Below are 21,477 nucleotides of genomic sequence, written 5' to 3' on the forward strand. Positions count from 1 at the left end.
AATAACTGAAACAATATGGACATAGCAGCACGCACAGTATACACACCAGTCTAATCCAGAAAAACAAAATCATAAATATCAAATTAAATTCAGAGTATCATCAGTACCTTAAGTGGTTGATTTCCAATACTGGAATGAGTTAAATGTCACTCTAAGCTGCAGGGATGTCAGTCTTCGAAATGGTACAACATTAAATGTGCGTTTTTGTGTACTTGAAGCCAAAAAAAGAAATAGGTGTGGTGCGCAGATGGTCAGTAAGGAGAAGTTTATTTTGATAGTTCTTACAGGAAGTCGTAGGTTTTTCCGGTTGCGCATGCGGGATACGACTAAGGAACAGCTTGCAGAAAAAACAGCCAAGTTAGTAAACTGGCAGCTACAGAAAGCAGTTATTCATACAGAAAACATACGCTGAAATGTTTCGGAGAAAACTGACAGCGATAGACTATCACAATCCAAACGGATTTGACTGCACAGGTAAGAAAAAAGTCGCCAAAAGAGCTTTTGAATTAGGTTTGGTGAGTGGAAACGTGTACGCAGGTCCTGTGTCACTGGAGACAACGTAAATGACAACGTAATAATATGTTTGACTGACAAACATATTATATGTACGTTAGAAAACGAGATTAAACCTTTTAATATTCGACATGTTAGCTAACGTTAATTGTGTCCACAGTTTTTTCTAATGACAAAATGTCATTGTTCTGCTCTGTAACTAGTGGAAAATTAGCGATATAGCAATCGATATATAACGTTAAGTTATAAACAATATGAAAGAAGGATCATTGCTGGGCTGTAAATTTCAACTTACTACTGTCAAAGCAGTGCAAAACGTTAGCCAACTTACCTCCGACTCAAATGTGAGAGTTAGCAGCTGCAACAATTAATCGGTTACCACTATTAAATGAATCGCTAACTATTTGGATAATCGGTTTTTAAGAAAAGTTATTTGATTCCAGCTTCTTAAATGTAAATATTTTTTGGTTTCTTTACGCCTCTATGACAGTAAACTGAATATCTTTGGATTGTGGATAAAACAAGAAATTTGACGACGTCATCTTGGCCTTTGGGAAACACTGATTGACATTTTATAGACCAAACAACTAATCGATTAATCGGCAGTTGTAGCCATTAGCAGACATAAAGCGAACACGTTACTCTGCTTCTTACAAAGAAGGCTGACACTTCAGTTATTTATGTATTCACTTGTCTGTTTTATGACGCTAAAGTATAGTGTGAGATGTTGACATTTGTCCATTGATTGACACAATTGTGCCCCCGCTTCTTCTCTGCTCAGATGAGACCCAGTTTAGGAACTGCATCGTGTGGCTGGAGGACCAGAAGATTCGCCATTATAAAATCGAGGACCGAGGAAACCTGAGGAACATCCCCAGCTCAGACTGGCCCCAAGCCTACCAGAAGGTGAGCCCCACCAGCGTACTGCCAGTTTTGAACGTGTTAATGACAACATCATTCAGATTTCCGGACTCTGCTTTCTAGAAAATACCACCTTAGAGCAGAGGTGGATGGTATTTATGAATCTTGGGTACATGCATGATATGTGCTTGAATTTCTTTTTCCTATGTGCAGTACCTGCAGGATGTGAACTGTCCATTTGGAGTTCAGGAGAGGCAGGAGGCTCTAGACTGGTTACTGGGCCTGGCTGTGCGATATGAATATGGAGACAATGGTAAGATGGCAGCACGTGTTTGACTGCGGGGGATCATTGCAGCGTTGTTTGAGATGTCAATCATAATTTTAAAGGATGACTACAGTAACTGTTAAGCATATTTCCAGTGTGGCCTCTCTCCCCTCTTTAAAAGTTATCATGTGACTTTTGGTTGAGCTTTTGTCAAACACATTTTTGTTCCTGGGTAGTGAGTGTTATTTCCTAATTGCTGTATAGAAATGGTTTATTATTCCCCACAAACTTTGCTTTTGTGACCAGGATAGTGATCTTTTTATAAATGTACCTATTTCCAATGAGAAAACGGGTGAATTTGTGTCTTTTCACATAAAGTCAGAAGAAAATTACATATGAATCCAAATTAACATGGTTTTTAATTTAGTCTAGATGAGACCCTGGTGAAGAACTAAAGGCACAGTGGGCTGAGCATGTCCCTCAAAGTCCATGTCCTTGATGCTCATCTTGATAAGTTCAGGGAGAACATGGGAGCGTACTTGGAGGAGCAAGGCAATCACTTCCACCAGGATACTCTGGACTTTTAACACCGCTACCAAAGACGGTAGAACGAGACCATGATGGGAGACATTTTTGGGGGCTGATCCCTTATTAACAGTTTAATCGTAAATCTTTGAAAAACTACTCACATCTAAATCTTTGTAGTAATTTTTGTATTACTTTAGTATAAATAGATTTTATCTGACTTTATGTGAACGAAAAGACACAAATTTGCCTGTTTTCTCATTGGAAATAGGTACAGCTGTTAGGAAATAACACTTATTGTATTATGTAATGTTATGTTATACATAACTCAGTACTGCTGTGCTGTAATACTGATGGTGACCAGTAGATGGAGACGTTATAAAACGAATAATGTTTTCTAAAGATCCCAGCTCACCAGCTTACTTTTGCTACACAGTCAAGTTATTCTTTTACAGAAAGTAAGGTAGGAAATCTGTGAACAAATGAAAAAAATTATAGTCTTTATATTCCTGTTTGGATCCTCACGTGACACGCTATATATTCTCTGTACAATGTCACAAACTGGCTTTTTAAAAACGTTGTCAAGCCGTTGCTATAATCCCTTCAAGTTAATGTTACGCCATCTTCAGTGTCACTTATTCACTCTGCTGCTGCGAGCTAAATGTGTGTACGTGTTTGTCTCGGCTGTGTCTCTCCTCAGTGGACAAGTACAAGAAATGTGAGCCGCTGGCGTCTTCCAGCAACAGTGACAAGTCGGTGGACCCTCTCGTCAACCTTGACAGTAAGTTGAAACGCTTCTCTGCTCCTCCGCCTGTCCTTACACTTTGATTTCTCCCGTTCTGTCCTTTTTTCTTTGTGATTTCCTTCATCTCGTTCCCGGGTGAAAGACGAAGTCATCCATTGTTTGTGTGTTTGCAGGTGATTGTCCACATTTCAAGGCAGGAGTGACCGCCCTGGCCAACATCCTCAAGATACAACGACATGATGACTACCTGGTTATGCTCAAGGTGGGAGAGTGCTCATGCGCCGATTTGTGTATGAAGATATTTTATTAAATGCATTCCCTGATGAATTCAGGTTTTGTGTCTCAGCTTCTCTTAAGACTTGTTTTTATTATCACTATATACTTGTTTAATAGAAAATTGTCAAATTAATCAGTTTCTGTTTTCATGTACTCCTGCCAGGCCATCCGTATTCTGATCCAGGAGAGGCTTTCTCCAGAAGCCATCACTAAAGCCAGCCAGAATAGAGAGGTATTGAAAACTTGTGATAGATGGGCCGATATCTAGCATTTTCGAGATAATCGAGATTGGCAGATACCTGCACTCAAGAGGCTGATATATCATCCTAAATGACGGCAAATCTAATCTAAAACCATTACTGGCTACCGTTAAATATATATTATAATACTGTAGAGAATAAGAGATGGAAAATGAAGCTGAATTTTGTCACTTCTGACAAACTGTAACCCGCTCTCCCTTAAACATCAGTCATGTTCTGAAACCTACAGCAGAACCCAAAGTATTTTTCTATTTTATTAATTAGAAAAGATTCCCTCTAAAACAGCACGTAATTAAGTGCTAAGTTAATCATGTATATTAGATTGTACTTTGCATGGAATAATGGAATTATACATGACTTTTCTTTGTTTTGATATCTGCATTATAGATCAGCCATCGGCCGCCCTGCTGTCTAAATATCAGCGTTTCTTTTTTTTTACTCAAGAATTATATCTAGAGGTTCTTCTATTTACATCTCACATTCTTCCACTAAGTTAGGGCGCATGTGAGAGACAGATTAAAACAGAATAGAGCTCCATTATACAACTGTTTTCACAGGCTGCGTTACCTCTACTCTCCTAGTCAGTGAACTTTGTGTGTTGAATCACTTTACTCAAGTGGTTTAAATAAGGAAACATCTTGGATCCTTGGATTTTCAGTCTTAATTTTCTCGTCGGCCAGGATGATAATGTCTGCAGTCCCAGTCGTGTGTATTTGTAAAATCCGTATGTGCCTTTGCTTCCCAGGGTGTTCCAGTAGCTTTAGACAAGCACGTCTTGGGTTTCGACACTGGAGGTGAGTGCTGCAGGATTGGCCAATTGATGTTGAAGAGTTTGTTTAGAATGTTTTACAAAAGATGGTCCCTAACCTTTTTGGATTGTGACCCCCTTAAAATGAAGCAACATCTACTTGTGTGGTTATGTGAGCAGCGGTTTTTCCTATTATTTATTATTAAAACAAAAACTAGAAGAAAATCTAACATTTCCTGTAAAATATAATATTGGTGTGAACACACGTGTATCCAACAAAACTTTAAAGGAAAGTAATTTCTTCTCAGATGCGACTCTGAACGAAGCGGCCCAGATCTTGCGCCTGCTGCACATCGAGGAGCTGAGGGAGCTCCAGACCAAGATCAACGAGGCCATCGTAGCCGTTCAGGCCATCATAGCCGACCCCAAGACAGACCACAGGCTGGGCAAGGTCGGCAGATGAGTGAGGATGAAGAGGGACGCTGGAAGCAGGAAGGGAAGGACTGAATCATGGGAGTTTTAATTTGATTTTGAGAGAAAAGGCCTGTCTTCGTTTGAGTTGGATGAGTTTGCATTTTTGCCGTTATTGAGTGATATCGGACTGTTAAAATTGTTGGGAATGGGAATTTGGCGCGAAGTTGAGCAAATGGCTTGTTTTTTTAGATGCTGTTATTAATTTTTGTACAGCAGCATGGTTAAGTTGATGCCAAAACACGTTGTAGTGATTGCTCAATAGTTAGTATTTAAGGATTCATTTTCGCTTTAATGTTAAGTCGTTCACCTCTTCAGAGACCAAGGTTGAACCTTGTGATCGTCTCTCCCTCAATAGAAACCAGTGAAGCTTATGAAATGTTCAAACTGACAGATATTTGTTGCAGAGAGAACTTTTTTGTAGATTGAAGAATCGGCTATTTTGAAACCGTTTACATTGACGCTGTGTGGGAAAATATATAAATACAGCTGAATGGAGTTTGGCTCCTGTGCTTCTTGTGTGGTGGATGTTCACATGGTAATTTTCCTCTGTTGAGCATGAAGGAGCATCAGAGTTTGGACATAAACACAAAAGAACTCAAATTACCAAATCACATTTTATTGTTATAAATATCACATCTTATAAAAAGATAAAGATTTAAAAAGTAGTAGTAGTAAAAAAATTGGCAAAAAAAGAAGGTAACATTTCATCATGTGTGAAATACAGATTAGTAGTGCAGAGAAATATGGCAGGACTGTAGTCACTGTGATCCGAGCGTGGCATAGGGCAGAGGGACATAGATTACAGTAATCTAATAACAAAAATTATTTGTATCACTTAGCAATGGCTATGATTTTATGGAATTAGAAAAATAAAAAATACATCCGTTTGTCTTTATTTGTCGTCATAGTTCGACATTTTGGGAAATACACTTCATGTAAAGTTAAATGAGAAGACTGATCTCGTATCTTTACGCTAAATATTAAGCTATGCCCGGGAAATGATCAGCTTAGTTTAGCCTAGCATAAAGACTGAAAACAAGAGGAAACCGTTAGCCTGGCTAACTGCCAACAAACAGCTGATAACTCCCCTTAAAATGACAGTTTTTGTAGATTAAACAAGATAAAATGTTAATTAGTGAGCTTTTAGATGTGCTTGTACCTTTGGGATTATAGATTCATTAGACATTCATGCTTTTGACAGAGCTAGCTAGCTGTTTATACCCATGTCAAAGCTAACCGTCTCTTTGTTGTAGCTTCATATTGTACAGACGTGTGGTACCAATCTTCTCGTCTAACTCTTGGCAAGAAAGCAATTAACACATTTCCCAAAACATTTAACTAGTCCTTTGAAGTGTTTTAATGAATGAAGAATAATTACACTGAATTCAAAAGCCACCCTGGCCTGCTGACCAAAAATAAATCTGCTGCTCTGCTGAATTTTGGCTCAACCTGTTTTAAAGCTCTTCATATTCTTCTTTGGCTTTAAAGAACAGAAAACCTACACTCAAATACATTTTAAAATCTGATTTCATTGTTCTGTAACTTTTAAATTGATAGAAAAACAACTCGCGTACAAAAATACAGTAGAATAAAAAAACAACCAAAAATGAGGTATAAAACAAATTTACAAAACATTTATTGTGGGGGTTACATCTTTAGGTGAGATAAGGGTGTTGGGGTCAGGGTGAGTGGAGGGGTTGTAATTTGTTCTGATGGTCGATCTGGCAACAGGAAGCCATCTTGCTCGCACTTCAGGGTGGCCCTGCCCTCTGATCAGTAATCACCCCAGAACTTTAGCACCAAAAGAACCATGCGGCTGCCTGTCCGTTGTTAGTGGCTCCCTGAGACACAGAAATCAGACACAATTTTTATCACTTTAACACATTTCTAGGGGAAATAGTTTATAGCTACAGGTGCAAATGAAGCGTTACAGGTCTGATTTTCTCTTCCTGTGTGACAGGATGAAAGCTCAAGCGCTGAAGTGGCCTAACGACAGAACAAATAGACCCTCCATCATGAACAAAGCCCTGCACTTAACAACTTGTGGCGGCTAAGAATTATCTCTGTAAAGAGTATGTGTGTGTGTGTGTGTGTGTTCATAAATTCAACAAAAGCAGCGTTTAAGCCTCTTACAATCAGCTCCCAAACCCTTAACGTGTGTTTTAGAGCTGTCATCATGGTCAGAATTACACCACACAGCAACATCTTTGAAGCAAGTGGCTGTTATTTAGTCTGAGGCTTTAGAGTGTGAGAGGAGGTGCAGGCTCGACTTTTACAGCAACACACACTAGTGACAGCCGTCGTTCAGGCCAATTTTGAGAGTCAGACGCACAAACTGAATTGTGTGCCCAAACTTTTCTATCGTGAGCAGATTTTACGCTGCAGATGTGTGTAGCTTTGATAACAACATCTGCCAAGGTGCTACTTTAAGGATTATCCTGTGTTTAAAGGGCTACTTTGTACTTTAAAAGGTGTTTAATACAAGGCTTTCAAAAGACTTGAAGCCATCTGTAGACGTCAACACATTGGACATGACACACAAGCACAAAATACAGGTCGAGGGTCGCAGCCAGCTGTGTAATCATTGTTCTTGTGTCTATTTCACAGATATGTGTGTGGAGTCGTCACACACACACACATATATAGATAGGTGTGGAGTAGACGGTGTAAGCCAGGTGTGTGATGACTGTTTTCTGGGTGCAGGGTGATGAAACGCTAACTTGTGTTTCTTCGGCCCAAAATAAAATCTGTTTTAACCTTCAGAGTTCAGCTTTTTATTGAAACCGGCAGAACAGAACTTCCCCTCCCAACCAGGTCCATTATACATCCAATATTCTGCTAATTATTTTCCATGCAAAAGATTCATGTTTGATAAATGCATGCAGTTTTTACAGATGTATATTTAGCATTTTAATGGTTAAGTGGCTGTTGCCAATATGCAATTTGTCACTTATTTCAGAAGATCTAGATGGGACATGTGTTATGACATCACACACTTCAAGTCTATTTCCTTCTTTTGGTTTTCAACATAACTACAGTGACTACAGGCGCTGTGAAAACACAGGTGACCTACACTCAATACTGTGGCCTGAACACGTAGGCAGAGACTGCGAACTGAAGTTGCTGCTATGCTAATGTGCTGCTTTTGCTAGGCAGCCTGTAAGAAGTTCATAGATCCTGTGTTTCCATTAGACTTGAATGCAGCATTTTCTCCGCTACATTCCTGTGTAGCGTAAACTGTGTTTTCCGTCTCGTGTAAATGTAGCCTTCAGGGTTAAAGGGTAACTTAGATATTTTTCAGCCTGGACCTTGTTATATTTTTGTGGCTGTGTGACTAACTGGGTCAAAGAAATTGAAATTGGTCCAATATTGAGCGAAACAGGCCTGCAGCGTATTCCTTGCTGGCAATTGTACCCTTAATGAAGTACTTTTTTTTGCCACTGACAGATTCAGATTGTTAGTATATTGTCTGACAACATTGTGGAAGGATCCCTACAGAGACAGACTTTTATTAAAGAGAGAGATCCTTTTTGTTTAAACAGAAACAGACGCTATATCGCTCTCATCAAAGCCACCAGACTTCGTTAATAAAAACAGTAATTTTACATTGCAGAACACAGGAGTTTCTGGTCTACCACTGTCATTTAGTTTGTTTGTATTATTATGGGACTTTGATGGGGTTTTTTTGGTTTGTTTTATTGTGTGACTTTGGTGATTTAAAAGGGTTAAAATCATCACAGTCACACAATAACACAAACTAACCGATTGAGACAGCGGTAGACAAGAGATGTTAAATTACTATTTTTGTTAAGGGAGTATGGTGGCTTTGACGAGAGCAATATAGTGTCTGTTTGTGTCAACAAAAAGGATCTTACTCTTGAGTAAAAAAACAAACAAAGGTCTATCTCCAGAAATGCAGAAGTTACCCTTTAAGGTGAAATCTGGTGGGAGTTGACTTTGTGCCTGTGTGCGCATGTTTGTGTGTGTGTGTGTGCGCGTGTGTATGTGAAAGAGAGTCATAATGCGCGCGTGTGTAAGAATTACTAAGGCAACCACATGAAATCACTAATACATAAAATCATGTTTAGCATTCATTAAAATTTTATAAAGTACTACACATATCTCACCTGATAGACAGTGGCTGGTTGCTATGGCGATGCCGTACAAGTGAGAGCGTTGGTCAGGCAGGTATTCATCAGTGAACTGACTGCTTACTTTACTCACTGCGATCACGCCATCCCTACGAGGCAGCAGACAAAGAGACAGAGAGGGGGGCACTGAGGATGGGGAAGGCAGCAGGGCTTCATACTGATCAGCGATCAGTAAAGAATAAAGCAGACGGTGCCGTAAAACGTCATACTGTTAAAACAGACAGGAAGATTAATGAAGATGGCTACCTCCTCCAGTCAGTGTAATAGAAGTGGTTCCTGTAGTAGACCATGCTGAAAGGGTAGTTGAGGCTGGAGTGGATCACTCGTCGACCTGAACCATCCGGGGATACACACTCTAAACGTTTTGTACCTGACAAACAGGGCAAACCAGAAAGGGGGATCATTATTATCTTAAGCACACGCAGCAGAATGGCCTCCGTCTGTTTATTTTTATATATTGTGGCGGTACAGATTCTACAGACGTCAGGGGGAAAGGTGCCCGAGGCCCAGTTCCTGAGCACATAATAAATAAATAAAATATCCCATTGGAGAATAAATCTCAGTATTTCAGTGAAGAAATGCCTCTTCAGTAAAGTAAAACAGGAATTGATTAAGGGGTTTTAAATGAAAACAAACCAATAAATAAATCTGGGAGCCTGCAGGCAGCGGGTAATGGTGGGCAAGGAAACATTTGGGCAAGTTACATCAAAGGCTCTATATTCATTCTGAGCTAAGATCCAGAATACAGCAGAGAGGTATCAGGAGGACCTAGAGGACAGCGCTTCAGGTGGACTTTGTCCGGGAGTTCTGCACACGTGTGCCCCAGGTGTGCAGGTATGCTCGTCTTCTTATGCCTTTGGTCACGCCCCGATTGGCCCAGAGGGAATCACCCAGCTGTTCTCAATCACTGCTGAGGAGTCGGTCCCCACACCCTGTGCAACAGGTGCTCTGAACGATCCTCTAATCAAGAACCAGAGTAATGTTGATACTGAGCCTAACTTCATGGGATAAAAGAAATTAAAATAGCAACAAATACATATTATTGCATTAATTATTACTGATGCATTCAATGTAGTAAAACTTACAATATTTCCCTCTGCAATTGTCGTGGAGCGGGAGTAATACTAAATAGAGGTATTCAAATAAACTACAAGTACCTAGAAACTGTACTTATGTACAGTGTTTAAGTAAATGTACTAAAATGGGAATGCTATATCCTGTACATTTAGAGCAATCTAGCAAATGATATTACTACAAAATTGTTTTTTGTCTTTTCCACAATTGTACCACTGCACCTCAATGCTGTGTAGATTGCTGCACTGTCTATACACTAAAACTGCTTTTAATCATTAATTTAGATTTCTCGATAGAGACCTGATACTTTATAACAGGGCATGTTGTATTGCACTTACAACAAAGATCACTGTCCTTTATCGATGACTGATCTTCAATGTTCGATCCTTTTTGGGAGAAAACTAACTACACAGAAACATAGATGATTTTTAAAAACATGTATAGGAGGTGACAGTACTTTTTTTCAGCCCTGTGTCTTGTCTGCAGATCTTCCAAATCTAGGATTTTAAAAAGTGAGCTCTACTAGTAATAGAAGTGGTAGTAGTAGTAATAGTGGCAGAAGCAGTTGGCGGTCACATTGACAGAGTAGCAGTAGCAGAAGCAGTGTTTACCTGCGTCGGCCCAGCACACTTGCCCTGAAGAAGAGTCATACGTGAGCGCGTTTGGCAAACCAATCCCGTCAGATACCACCACCCTGCGGTTGTGACCGTCCACTGACGAACTCTCGATCTTAGGAGCCTCTCGGTTCCAATCTGTCCAAAAGAGGGTTCTGCAGAGAGAAAAATACGTGTGAGGGATTAAACTGTAAATTATTTAACTGTATTGATTATGTTGACCATTTCAAAGTGGATAAGCATACCTACTGTTTATTTTTTTTATATGGACTTGTTTTGGTACTGAGCGCACAGATCTGGCTAATACAATGAGACAAGAGGAAAACCACATACACATAACAGCGGGTACATAAAGGTACAAGAGCGCAGGGCTCGAGGGAACAGCTGTCTCATGCTGATGAGGTCATGGTCAGGTTACTCTGAGCAATGTGCGACCTTTGACCCCAGCTCACCCAGTGCGAGCATTTCATCTGTATACATGAGAAAATATGGACCACACTGGCTAACAGAAAAACACATTTTTCAGTTTTGAATAAACGAGTGCCATATTTGTCAGAAAATGTTTTTTTTTTTAATGAATCAAATCATATTTTATTGTTTGCCTAAAGCTAAATGTGTGTGTGTGTGTGTGTGGGCTGCTTATGACACCGCATTGTTTTTCATCTGTAGATGATAGCCTACATGTGGGCAGTCCACTGGGAACTACAGGTAATGCACTCCACATGAGCAATCAACTTATATTTACACACACACACACACACACACGCCATTTATGAGTGTGTGTGTGTTAACCAAGTTGATGAACCTATGGATGAGCAGATGTTGGCGTATGACACATTCACACACGTGTACATGCTTTTACAATGTATGTGCGCGTAACTTGTGTAGCTCGGTGTGTCTGCTTCACTGTGTGTGGCTACATTTCTGTGTGTGAGTGTGTGTAAGGGCAACATGTGCAGGCTCAGAAATCACAGAGCACACGCTACATCATAAATAAGCGTACCCGTTTGAAGCAGTAATTACCTTTAGGACTTGGCTTTTTGTCAAAACACACACACTTGGCCTTCAGTCAGAAAATAAACTTTAAACTGTGTAAATCATTAATGTGAAAAACAAATTTAAGGTTTTATGATTTGGGTTGTTGCTGCTATGTTTAATCATTTGTATCAACCACATTAACACACACACACGCACACACACACACACACACATACCTGTTGATTATATGATTAGTTGCAATGATAAAAAGCAGATGTTATTCTTGGAAAGCTGACAGATGACGGCCTCATGCTTTCATTGTGTGTGAGACTGTCCAGGATTAATAGCATCAGTAAATCCAGTACAGTTTTCTTGGCCAGCTGGGTGCAACACCGTCAGAGAAAGCACTAAAAGTCACTTGTATGACAGAATGATCAAAACAAGCGTTGCTACAGGGACACTCCACCCTAAAATCCAAATCCCATTTTTCTATTTTTCTGCGATCGCCAGCCTCATACTGATGAAGTCATGTTCAGGTCACAGTCTCTCAAGTCTAGAAACCAGACTCAACAAGAACCCTTTCTGGAAAGGGCTTTAAATATAATCTGCACTGTACTAATGAATTAGACACAGGCCTTGTTGACTCATAGCCTGTCTGAGGACCTACTTGGTTTGATTTCTTGGTTGTGCTCATAGGCTGAAAACCATCTGTGCCCTTTTCTGGTATAAATTCACTCTGGATACAGTGAGCACCTCTGGGATGTTACACTTGATTGTGAAGAGAGTATGTGGGCGCTTGTTTGTTTCTTGCTCAGGGCACAGATTTGTACATGTTTGCAAATCCAGACTAAACTGTTGCAAGGATTCAGAAGTGGCAGGTTTTGTAAGCTGAATGGCTTGAGTTAGCAAGACAAAACAAAAAAGCCAGAAGGCAGAAAGACAAAAACAGAAGCTGGTGGATGTAAAAAAGTCTTTACCCGGTGTAAGAGTCCACTATGATGGCCCGGGGGTTGACCAAGTCTGTGTTAAACAGCGTCCGCCTCCCGCTGCCGTCCAGGTTGGCGCTTTCTATCATGTCAGGGTTGGAGTCCACCCAGAACATCAACCTACGTTTGACGTCCACCGCCAAACCCTCCGGACTGACCAGATCTACACGAAGCAGGGAGACAATATAAGCAGTATTGAGATGGTTCAAAACATCATATAAAATGTATTATAGAAATGAAGGAGTGTGAGTGTGTCCTCTTACTTGTGTTAACGAGTATCTCAGGCTCGGCTCCAGGTGCCATCGACGCTCTGTTGATTGTTCTTGCAGACAAATCTGTCCAATAGACTCGGTTCTCCTTGCAGTCATGGGCTATACCAACAACTATGGAACCCTGGACACACACACACACATGAACATCAGCATACACATCATGAGTTATCTGATCAGTGCTGACTTTACGTGGCTCATCCCTTTTATTATTTGTTCCATTTCCGGTTTTGCCTCTTAACCTTCGGTTGCTGATGCTAATGCTAATTAAATTTTTTTATTTATTTAAACATCTTTCTAAATAATCGCAGAGCCATTCATCTCTTACATGCAGAGTCAGTAGTGTTTTGGACCGGGCTGCGTCTAGTCTGGTCCCGTTGAGAGGCAGCGCTCCTATTTTCTGTCCCTGTGCGTACAGCAGTGTGACGTCAGTGTTTGTCAGAGGGGTCACGTCTGGGCGGGGCAATGGGCGCACAGTGGGTGGGGCCACTGAAGGAAGGCCTGGGACAAAATTGGATAGATTTATTAAAAACAGGTGGCGTGAAGCAGTACTGTCTTGTGTCATTTTGACTACTTAAACAGACGTGCAGTACAGGTGAAAAGATACTTACACGCAGGCTTGACAACATCGTGTGATCGGGTACCAGGAACTTCCCGCCCGTCCTGGTCCACACACCAGCAGTAAGTGGTCTCTCCGTAGCACTGGACTGGACTGAGAGACAACTCACTTTTTCAAGTAATTTGTCTTTAAAAGACAATTTCAACTACTGTTGTGTGTGTGTGTGTGTGTGTGTACCTGAATTGTCCATCTGGCTCGCACTGAGGTACATATTGTTGCGCCTCTGGTTTTCCACCATAGTGCTCAATCAAACTGGCCCTCCAGCGCTCACAAACACTCTCAGGGCGTTGGGTCGGAGGCACAGGGACTGAGGGGCACACGAATCAAACAAACCCAAAGATGTTACCATTTTTTAAGTGAATTATAATGCTACATGGTTGTAAAATTACTATTCAGATCCTATTCTGTTGTAGTTAATCATTGTTTAATTATATTCTCAGGGTGTTTTCTAGCTAGAGTTTATATCACAGTGATAGGTGGAGTGCTTGATTAATGGTGTGGGGAGGCACACATACACACATCTTGCTTTTGTACTGTTCCCTTTAATAACTCGCTTTATAGGAGAGCTTTAAAACTAAACCCGAAACCACTTTAGGCTTCCACTAATGTTTACACTGGCCTCTCTCCCTCTTTCTAATGTGAGACAGCACAGCCTCTAGACTAAAAAGGAGATTAGGATAATCTCTGAAAGGAGGGCGAGAAGATAACAGCTCTATGTTGAGAAATCAGAGAGGTAAAGAGAAACAAAGGCTAACTAAACAATTAGACTGATGTCTTGTAATAACTTTCCAGCAGGATTTATTGTAGTGGAGATCAGCATGCTGCAATCCAGTCTTGTGAATCATTTGGTTTTACTTCTATTTACTGCTGTTTAACCACATGACCAATGATATTATATTTATACTGACTTACTGTGTTGGCAATGAGTTATATTACTTATGTGGGTACACATAAATACAGACCAACTTCAACCAGCACACATATTTGAGAGTTTATTGTGGGTGTTTACATCATGTAAACTGCTAAAATTGTCTAATTATGGGGTTACATCCACGCAAATAATGTTTCTTGTCTCAACTCTTGATTTGGACCAGAGGATGTGAATCACAAACCAAAAATGAGCAGGAAATGTCCTTTCTTCCCTCATCGTGAACTATTACAGACATTTCCCTGAATACGGCTCCAGTGCAGAACTCACCAAAAAGTAAATAAATAAAAAGACTGTGGATGTACTGTACAGCTTCCAGGTGTGACTGAACGCAGCTGAATATGAGGTAAAGTAGTAATAAACGAAGTTGGGTTCATATGTACAACCATGTGTTTCTGTCTGTCTGTGCATCTGCACGGAAGGTGTAACACTGTTTTGTCACTCAGGCAGCCCGTCTTGTTTAGCTTACAGTTAACAGCTGGCAGCTCATCTGACCATGAAATGACCACTTCAGACGTTTGGATGGGCAAACATGGAATTCATAGCAAGAGGTGAATTTATAGAACGGCCTCTGTGTGTACGTCTGAGTGTAAGTGAGGGAGCGTCACAGAGAGGCAGAGAATCAAGATTTCCTTTCAGATGAATTTGAAAGAAGCTCTTACTCAAGTGTAATCACTGTGTCTATTCTAGACTGTCTTAAGGAATAATTCTTGCCAAAAGATGATAGATGAGAAGATCAGTACCACTCTCATATCTGTTTGCTATAGAGGTTTATAGCTATCAGCCTCTAAAGCTCACTAATTAACACTCTATATTTATTTTTTTTTTAAAACCGTACAAAAACTAAAGTGTAATTTGTGGTTTAACAAGGAATTGTGTGCCATACTATTGCTTGGCCGGGGCACAGTGACTTCCCAGAGTCTGGCTGTCACAGGCAACCGGCTAAGACTCTAGTGAGCTTTACAGGTGCTGGTAGGTAGATTTTGTTACCTATGGATGGAGCCAGTTTAGCTGCTTCCCCCCAGTTTCCAGTCTTTATGCTACGCTAATCTGCTGCTGGCCGTGCCCTAATATTGAGCTTACAGACATGAGGGTGGTATTAATCATCTCATCTAAACCTTGCCATAAAAAGCTAATGTGTATCCATCGTCAACCGCTTATCCTGCGTAAAAATTAAAAACTATTATTTTAACCTGAATTGTATTTCTCATGGATGCACACATCTTTGGCTAAATCAAAATCTGTGAAAGTGTCTTAAGCAGTTATAATAGTCTCACCTGATCTGTCACAGTCTACACGTGGTGTTCCAGGTGGAGTCCTGGTTCCTCTTCTCTCCTGTCCCGTACCGTCCACACACCAACAATGTCCAGTGGAACCGTGACACTGTAATATATATAACAATTAAAAACAATATTATCAATAATAAGACAATTAACCACAAAAACGAGGAAAACACAAAAAACAACTCTGTTTGCAGAGAAATCAGTTTTACCTGTCTAGGTGTGTACTGCCCATTAGCATCACATTGGGGTACATAGGCTCCAGCTATAGGACGTCCTTCTGAACTTGTAGTCTGAACACTGTCTCTTTGGTGCTCACAGTGAGTTTTAGGACGCTCTGGTTCATCTAGAGAAAATGAACAATTTTACATAACACAAAAATTATTATAGCAAATCTCAAGTCGCAGGTCTGGGCAATCTTGCCTAAAATCCATTTCAGCCCTGGTGAGTTTTTATGCTTCACAGTCTGGCCTGTTGGACCTCAACGTGCTTCATTAAATATACCATAAATATTTATGCAGCCTCACCTGGTCTGTCACAGTCTACACGTGGTGTCCCAGGTGGAGTCCTGGTTCCTCTTCTCTCCTGTCCCCTACCGTCCACACACCAACAATGTCCAGTGGAACCATGGCACTGTAATATATATAACAATTAAAAACAATGTTATCAATAATTAGAAGAATAAGAACAAATATGAGGGAAACACAAAAAACAACTCTGTTTGCAGAGAAATCAGTTTTACCTGTTGAGGTGTGTACTGTCCATTAGCATCACATTGGGGTACATAGGCTCCAGCTATAGGATGTCCTTCTGAACTTGTAGTCTGTGCTCTGTCTCTGTGGTGCTCACAGTGAGTTTTAGGACGCTCTGGTTCATCTGGAAAACATTTACAAGTTTACACGAGTTATGAAGAAACACACATATTGGTTGTAGCTAATCTCAAGTCGCAATGTTGCCTAAAATCAGCCCTGGTGAGTTTTTATGCTTCACAGTCTGGCCTGTTGGACCTCAACGTGCTTCATAAAATATACCATAAATATTTATGCAGCCTCACCTGGTCTGTCACAGTCTACACGTGGTGTTCCAGGTGGAGTCCTGGTTCCTCTTCTCTCCTGTCCCGTACCGTCCACACACCAACAATGTCCAGTGGAACCGTGGCACTGAAATATATATAACAATTAAAAACAATATTATCAATAATAAGACAATTAACCACAAAAACGAGGAAAACACAAAAAACAACTCTGTTTGCAGAGAAATCAGTTTTACCTGTCTAGGTGTGTACTGCCCATTAGCATCACATTGGGGTACATAGGCTCCAGCTATAGGACGTCCTTCTGAACTTGTAGTCTGAACACTGTCTCTGTTGTGCTCACAGTGAGTTTTAGGACGCTCTGGTTCATCTAGAGAAAATGAACAAATTTACATAACACAAAAATTATTATAGCAAATCTCAAGTACAAGGCAATCTTGCCTAAAATCCATTTCAGCCCTGGTGAGTTTTTATGCTTCACAGTCTGGCCTGTTGGACCTCAACGTGCTTCATTAAATATACCATAAATATTGATGCAGCCTCACCTGGTCTGTCACAGTCTACACGTGGTGTCCCAGGTGGAGTCCTGGTTCCTCTTCTCACCTGTCCCCTACCGTCCACACACCAACAATGTCCAGTGGAACCGTGGCACTGAAATATATATAACAATTAAAAACACAAAACCACAAAAACGAGGAAAACACAAAAAACAAACAAGCAGAAGAATCCGTCTCTGTTGCAGATCACAGTTTTACCTGTCTAGGTGTGTACTGTCCATTAGCATCACATTGGGGTACATAGGCTCCAGCTATAGGACGTCCTTCTGAACTTGTAGTCTGAACACTGTCTCTTTGGTGCTCACAGTGAGTTTTAGGACGCTCTGGTTCATCTAGAGAAAATGAACAATTTTACATAACACAAAAATTATTATAGCAAATCTCAAGTCGCAGGTCTGGGCAATCTTGCCTAAAATCCATTTCAGCCCTGGTGAGTTTTTATGTTTCACAGTCTGGCCTGTTGGACCTCAACGTGCTTCATTAAATATACCATAAATATTTATGCAGCCTCACCTGGTCTGTCACAGTCTACACGTGGTGTCCCAGGTGGAGTCCTGGTTCCTCTTCTCTCCTGTCCCCTACCGTCCACACACCAACAATGTCCAGTGGAACCATGGCACTGTAATATATAACAATTAAAAACAATGTTATCAATAATTAGAAGAATAAGAACAAATATGAGGGAAACACAAAAAACAACTCTGTTTGCAGAGAAATCAGTTTTACCTGTCTAGGTGTGTACTGTCCATTAGCATCACATTGGGGTACATAGGCTCCAACTATAGGATGTCCTTCTGAACTTGTAGTCTGTGCTCTGTCTCTGTGGTGCTCACAGTGAGTTTTAGGACGCTCTGGTTCATCTGGAAAACATTTACAAGTTTACACGAGTTATGAAGAAACACACATATTGGTTGTAGCTAATCTCAAGTCGCAATTTTGCCTAAAATCAGCCCTGGTGAGTTTTTATGCTTCACAGTCTGGCCTGTTGGACCTCAACGTGCTTCATTAAATATACCATAAATATTTATGCAGCCTCACCTGGTCTGTCACAGTCTACACGTGGTGTCCCAGGTGGAGTCCTGGTTCCTCTTCTCTCCTGTCCCCTACCGTCCACACACCAACAATGTCCAGTGGAACCGTGGCACTGAAATATATAACAATTAAAAACAATATTATCAATAATAAGACAATTAACCACAAAAACGAGGAAAACACAAAAAACAAACAAGCAGAAGAATCCGTCTCTGTTGCAGATCACAGTTTTACCTGTCTAGGTGTGTACTGTCCATTAGCATCACATTGGGGTACATAGGCTCCAACTATAGGATGTCCTTCTGAACTTGTAGTCTGTGCTCTGTCTCTGTGGTGCTCACAGTGAGTTTTAGGACGCTCTGGTTCATCTGGAAAACATTTACAAGTTTACACGAGTTATGAAGAAACACACATATTGGTTGTAGCTAATCTCAAGTCGCAATTTTGCCTAAAATCAGCCCTGGTGAGTTTTTATGCTTCACAGTCTGGCCTGTTGGACCTCAACGTGCTTCATAAAATATACCATAAATATTTATGCAGCCTCACCTGGTCTGTCACAGTCTACACGTGGTGTTCCAGGTGGAGTCCTGGTTCCTCTTCTCTCCTGTCCCGTACCGTCCACACACCAACAATGTCCAGTGGAACCGTGGCACTGTATATATATAACAATTAAAAACAATATTATCAATAATAAGACAATTAACCACAAAAACGAGGAAAACACAAAAAACAACTCTGTTTGCAGAGAAATCAGTTTTACCTGTCTAGGTGTGTACTGCCCATTAGCATCACATTGGGGTACATAGGCTCCAGCTATAGGACGTCCTTCTGAACTTGTAGTCTGAACACTGTCTCTGTTGTGCTCACAGTGAGTTTTAGGACGCTCTGGTTCATCTAGAGAAAATGAACAAATTTACATAACACAAAAATTATTATAGCAAATCTCAAGTACAAGGCAATCTTGCCTAAAATCCATTTCAGCCCTGGTGAGTTTTTATGCTTCACAGTCTGGCCTGTTGGACCTCAACGTGCTTCATTAAATATACCATAAATATTTATGCAGCCTCACCTGGTCTGTCACAGTCTACACGTGGTGTCCCAGGTGGAGTCCTGGTTCCTCTTCTCTCCTGTCCCCTACCGTCCACACACCAACAATGTCCAGTGGAACCGTGGCACTGAAATATATATAACAATTAAAAACAATATTATCAATAATAAGACAATTAACCACAAAAACGAGGAAAACACAAAAAACAAACAAGCAGAAGAATCCGTCTCTGTTGCAGATCACAGTTTTACCTGTCTAGGTGTGTACTGTCCATTAGCATCACATTGGGGTACATAGGCTCCAGCTATAGGATGTCCTTCTGAACTTGTAGTCTGTGCTCTGTCTCTTTGGTGCTCACAGTGAGTTTTAGGACGCTCTGGTTCATCTGGAAAACATTTACAAGTTTACACGAGTTATGAAGAAACACACATATTGGTTGTAGCTAATCTCAAGTCGCAATTTTGCCTAAAATCAGCCCTGGTGAGTTTTTATGCTTCACAGTCTGGCCTGTTGGACCTCAACGTGCTTCATAAAATATACCATAAATATTTATGCAGCCTCACCTGGTCTGTCACAGTCTACACGTGGTGTTCCAGGTGGAGTCCTGGTTCCTCTTCTCTCCTCTCCCCTACCGTCCACACACCAACAATGTCCAGTGGAACCGTGGCACTGTAATATATATAACAATTAAAAACAATGTTATCAACAATAAGACAATTAACCACAAAAACGAGGAAAACACAAAAAACAACTCTGTTTGCAGAGAAATCAGTTTTACCTGTTGAGGTGTGTACTGCCCATTAGCATCACATTGGGGTACATAGGCTCCAGCTATAGGATGTCCTTCTGAACTTGTAGTCTGTGCTCTGTCTCTGTGGTGCTCACAGTGAGTTTTAGGACGCTCTGGTTCATCTGGAAAACATTTACAAGTTTACAACATTTACAAGTTTACATATGCTATAAAAAGAAATTGTTTCGAGCTAATCTCAAGTTGCAGGTCTGGGCAATATCGCCTAAAATCCAAATAAGCCCGGGTGAGTTATTATGCTTCACATACTGGCATGTTGGACCTCAACGTGCCTCATCAAAGAGGACGACTAGCAAGACTGCACTCTTTGATGTGCTTCTCCTGCCCCACTATGCTGACGACAATCAACTATCTAGGCAAGCTGAGTTCTGAAAGACCTCATTCTTCGTATGATCCCTGACGTACTCTGAATATCTCAGCAGCTTGTTCAAGCTCTCCTCATTTCCTGTATAATCCTCCTGCTTTTTACATTTACATTTATTCATTTAGCTGAAGCTTTTATCCAAAGTGACTTACAATTGCTATACATGTCAGAGGTCGCACGCCTCTGCAACGTGCAACGTGTTAAGTGGGTTAAGTGTCTTGCTCAGGGACACAATGGTGGATGTCTCACAGTGGGAATCGAACACCAAAGGCAAGCATCTTATCTATGCGCCATCACCACCCCAGTTCTTAGTTGAGATGTTATAACCTGATGCACAAATCCACCCCGAGAGTTTGGATCCACTGGAAACTCAGCCCAATGTGTCTTGGGCAGCCAGAATAAACAGTCTCACCTGGTCTGTCACAGTCTACACGTGGTGTTCCAGGAGGAGTCCTGGTTCCTGCTCTCTCCTGCCCCCTGCTGTCCACACACCAACAATGTCCAGTGGAACTGTGACACTGATATACACAAAAGGATAATTAGAATAGCCATAACAATATAGAACAACTGAACAGTATATCTCATCTATCTCACCTGTTGAGCTTTGTATTGTCCATTTACGTCACACTGGGGTACAAACACTCCTCTAATAGGATGTCCCTCTGGACTGGTAGTCTGTACGCTATCTCTGTGGTGCTCACAGTAGGTTTTAGGACGCTCTGGTTCATCTGGATAAGAAAGATTTTTTTCACATTTTCAAGAGTCATTATGAAACGTAGGTGTTATTAGCAAAACGAGTCATTATGCTTTCTTACAGACTTTCCGCTGCTCCTAGACTAAAATATTTAGGAAATACCAATTCAACACATTGATGTCTTTCACAAAGAAATATCTTCAAAGTCCAAATAACTATTTTTAAGGTTATATGATCTAATATTTAATGGACTGTCTCCTTCCTCAGCCCTTATCCCGTTGTGCCTTTTACATGCTGTCCACTTTTAGAAGGCTTTTAAGAAGTTTAAGACACACAGTCTCCTCCCTGACTGTGCACGAGGTGTCTGTTTTTAAC

At 40.8% G+C, this 21,477-nt stretch overlaps 2 protein-coding genes across 23 annotated transcripts in view; one reads left to right on the top strand and one right to left on the bottom strand.

The window, feature by feature from the left end:
* The first annotated feature begins 314 nt into the window (after positions 1 to 314).
* rtraf (RNA transcription, translation and transport factor) lies at positions 315 to 5,162 on the top strand. Its single transcript, XM_038717281.1, has 8 exons — positions 315 to 474; positions 1,295 to 1,419; positions 1,588 to 1,687; positions 2,865 to 2,945; positions 3,083 to 3,171; positions 3,349 to 3,417; positions 4,191 to 4,239; positions 4,502 to 5,162. The coding sequence occupies exons 1-8, from the start codon at positions 414 to 416 to the stop codon at positions 4,654 to 4,656; spliced, it is 729 nt and encodes a 242-aa protein (XP_038573209.1). The 5' UTR covers positions 315 to 413; the 3' UTR covers positions 4,657 to 5,162.
* A 105-nt stretch (positions 5,163 to 5,267) lies between these two features.
* Positions 5,268 to 21,477, bottom strand: part of nid2a (nidogen 2a (osteonidogen)) — a 49,802-nt gene continuing 33,592 nt past the window's right edge. For 7 of the 22 annotated variants that reach the window (XM_038717150.1, XM_038717159.1, XM_038717153.1 and 4 more), the window contains 29 exons: positions 21,003 to 21,136; positions 20,821 to 20,926; positions 20,015 to 20,148; positions 19,800 to 19,905; positions 19,488 to 19,621; positions 19,258 to 19,363; positions 18,949 to 19,082; positions 18,735 to 18,840; positions 18,423 to 18,556; positions 18,195 to 18,300; positions 17,883 to 18,016; positions 17,670 to 17,775; positions 17,355 to 17,488; positions 17,145 to 17,250; positions 16,836 to 16,969; positions 16,621 to 16,726; positions 16,309 to 16,442; positions 16,094 to 16,199; positions 15,779 to 15,912; positions 15,564 to 15,669; positions 13,536 to 13,665; positions 13,351 to 13,451; positions 13,068 to 13,240; positions 12,734 to 12,863; positions 12,462 to 12,633; positions 10,504 to 10,661; positions 9,065 to 9,188; positions 8,795 to 8,907; positions 5,268 to 6,508 (listed from right to left, as the gene is read on the bottom strand). In XM_038717150.1, coding sequence (XP_038573078.1) covers positions 6,498 to 6,508; positions 8,795 to 8,907; positions 9,065 to 9,188; positions 10,504 to 10,661; positions 12,462 to 12,633; positions 12,734 to 12,863; positions 13,068 to 13,240; positions 13,351 to 13,451; positions 13,536 to 13,665; positions 15,564 to 15,669; positions 15,779 to 15,912; positions 16,094 to 16,199; positions 16,309 to 16,442; positions 16,621 to 16,726; positions 16,836 to 16,969; positions 17,145 to 17,250; positions 17,355 to 17,488; positions 17,670 to 17,775; positions 17,883 to 18,016; positions 18,195 to 18,300; positions 18,423 to 18,556; positions 18,735 to 18,840; positions 18,949 to 19,082; positions 19,258 to 19,363; positions 19,488 to 19,621; positions 19,800 to 19,905; positions 20,015 to 20,148; positions 20,821 to 20,926; positions 21,003 to 21,136 — 3,512 coding nt within the window. In that variant the 3' untranslated portion in view covers positions 5,268 to 6,497. The remainder of the gene's footprint in view (positions 6,509 to 8,794; positions 8,908 to 9,064; positions 9,189 to 10,503; positions 10,662 to 12,461; positions 12,634 to 12,733; positions 12,864 to 13,067; positions 13,241 to 13,350; positions 13,452 to 13,535; positions 13,666 to 15,563; positions 15,670 to 15,778; positions 15,913 to 16,093; positions 16,200 to 16,308; positions 16,443 to 16,620; positions 16,727 to 16,835; positions 16,970 to 17,144; positions 17,251 to 17,354; positions 17,489 to 17,669; positions 17,776 to 17,882; positions 18,017 to 18,194; positions 18,301 to 18,422; positions 18,557 to 18,734; positions 18,841 to 18,948; positions 19,083 to 19,257; positions 19,364 to 19,487; positions 19,622 to 19,799; positions 19,906 to 20,014; positions 20,149 to 20,820; positions 20,927 to 21,002; positions 21,137 to 21,477) is intronic. The other 15 variants (XM_038717212.1, XM_038717176.1, XM_038717187.1 and 12 more) reach the window with 14 other exon arrangements.

This window comes from Micropterus salmoides, unplaced genomic scaffold (genome assembly GCF_014851395.1).
Source record: "Micropterus salmoides isolate LMB-PRFRI ecotype aquatic unplaced genomic scaffold, ASM1485139v1 Ms_hic_scaffold_1, whole genome shotgun sequence".
In the NCBI taxonomy this organism is placed as follows: Eukaryota; Metazoa; Chordata; class Actinopteri; order Centrarchiformes; family Centrarchidae; genus Micropterus; species Micropterus salmoides.

What these genes read in the sequence shown, in the direction of transcription:
- rtraf (XM_038717281.1), top strand. Translation starts at nt 414, where the DNA reads ATGTTTCGGAGAAAACTGACAGCGATAGACTATCACAATCCAAACGGA. An exon ending in GGCCCCAAGCCTACCAGAAG is followed by an intron (nt 1,420 to 1,587) that starts GTGAGCCCCACC and finishes TCCTATGTGCAG; the next exon opens with TACCTGCAGGATGTGAACTG. An exon ending in AAGCCAGCCAGAATAGAGAG is followed by an intron (nt 3,418 to 4,190) that starts GTATTGAAAACT and finishes TTTGCTTCCCAG; the next exon opens with GGTGTTCCAGTAGCTTTAGA.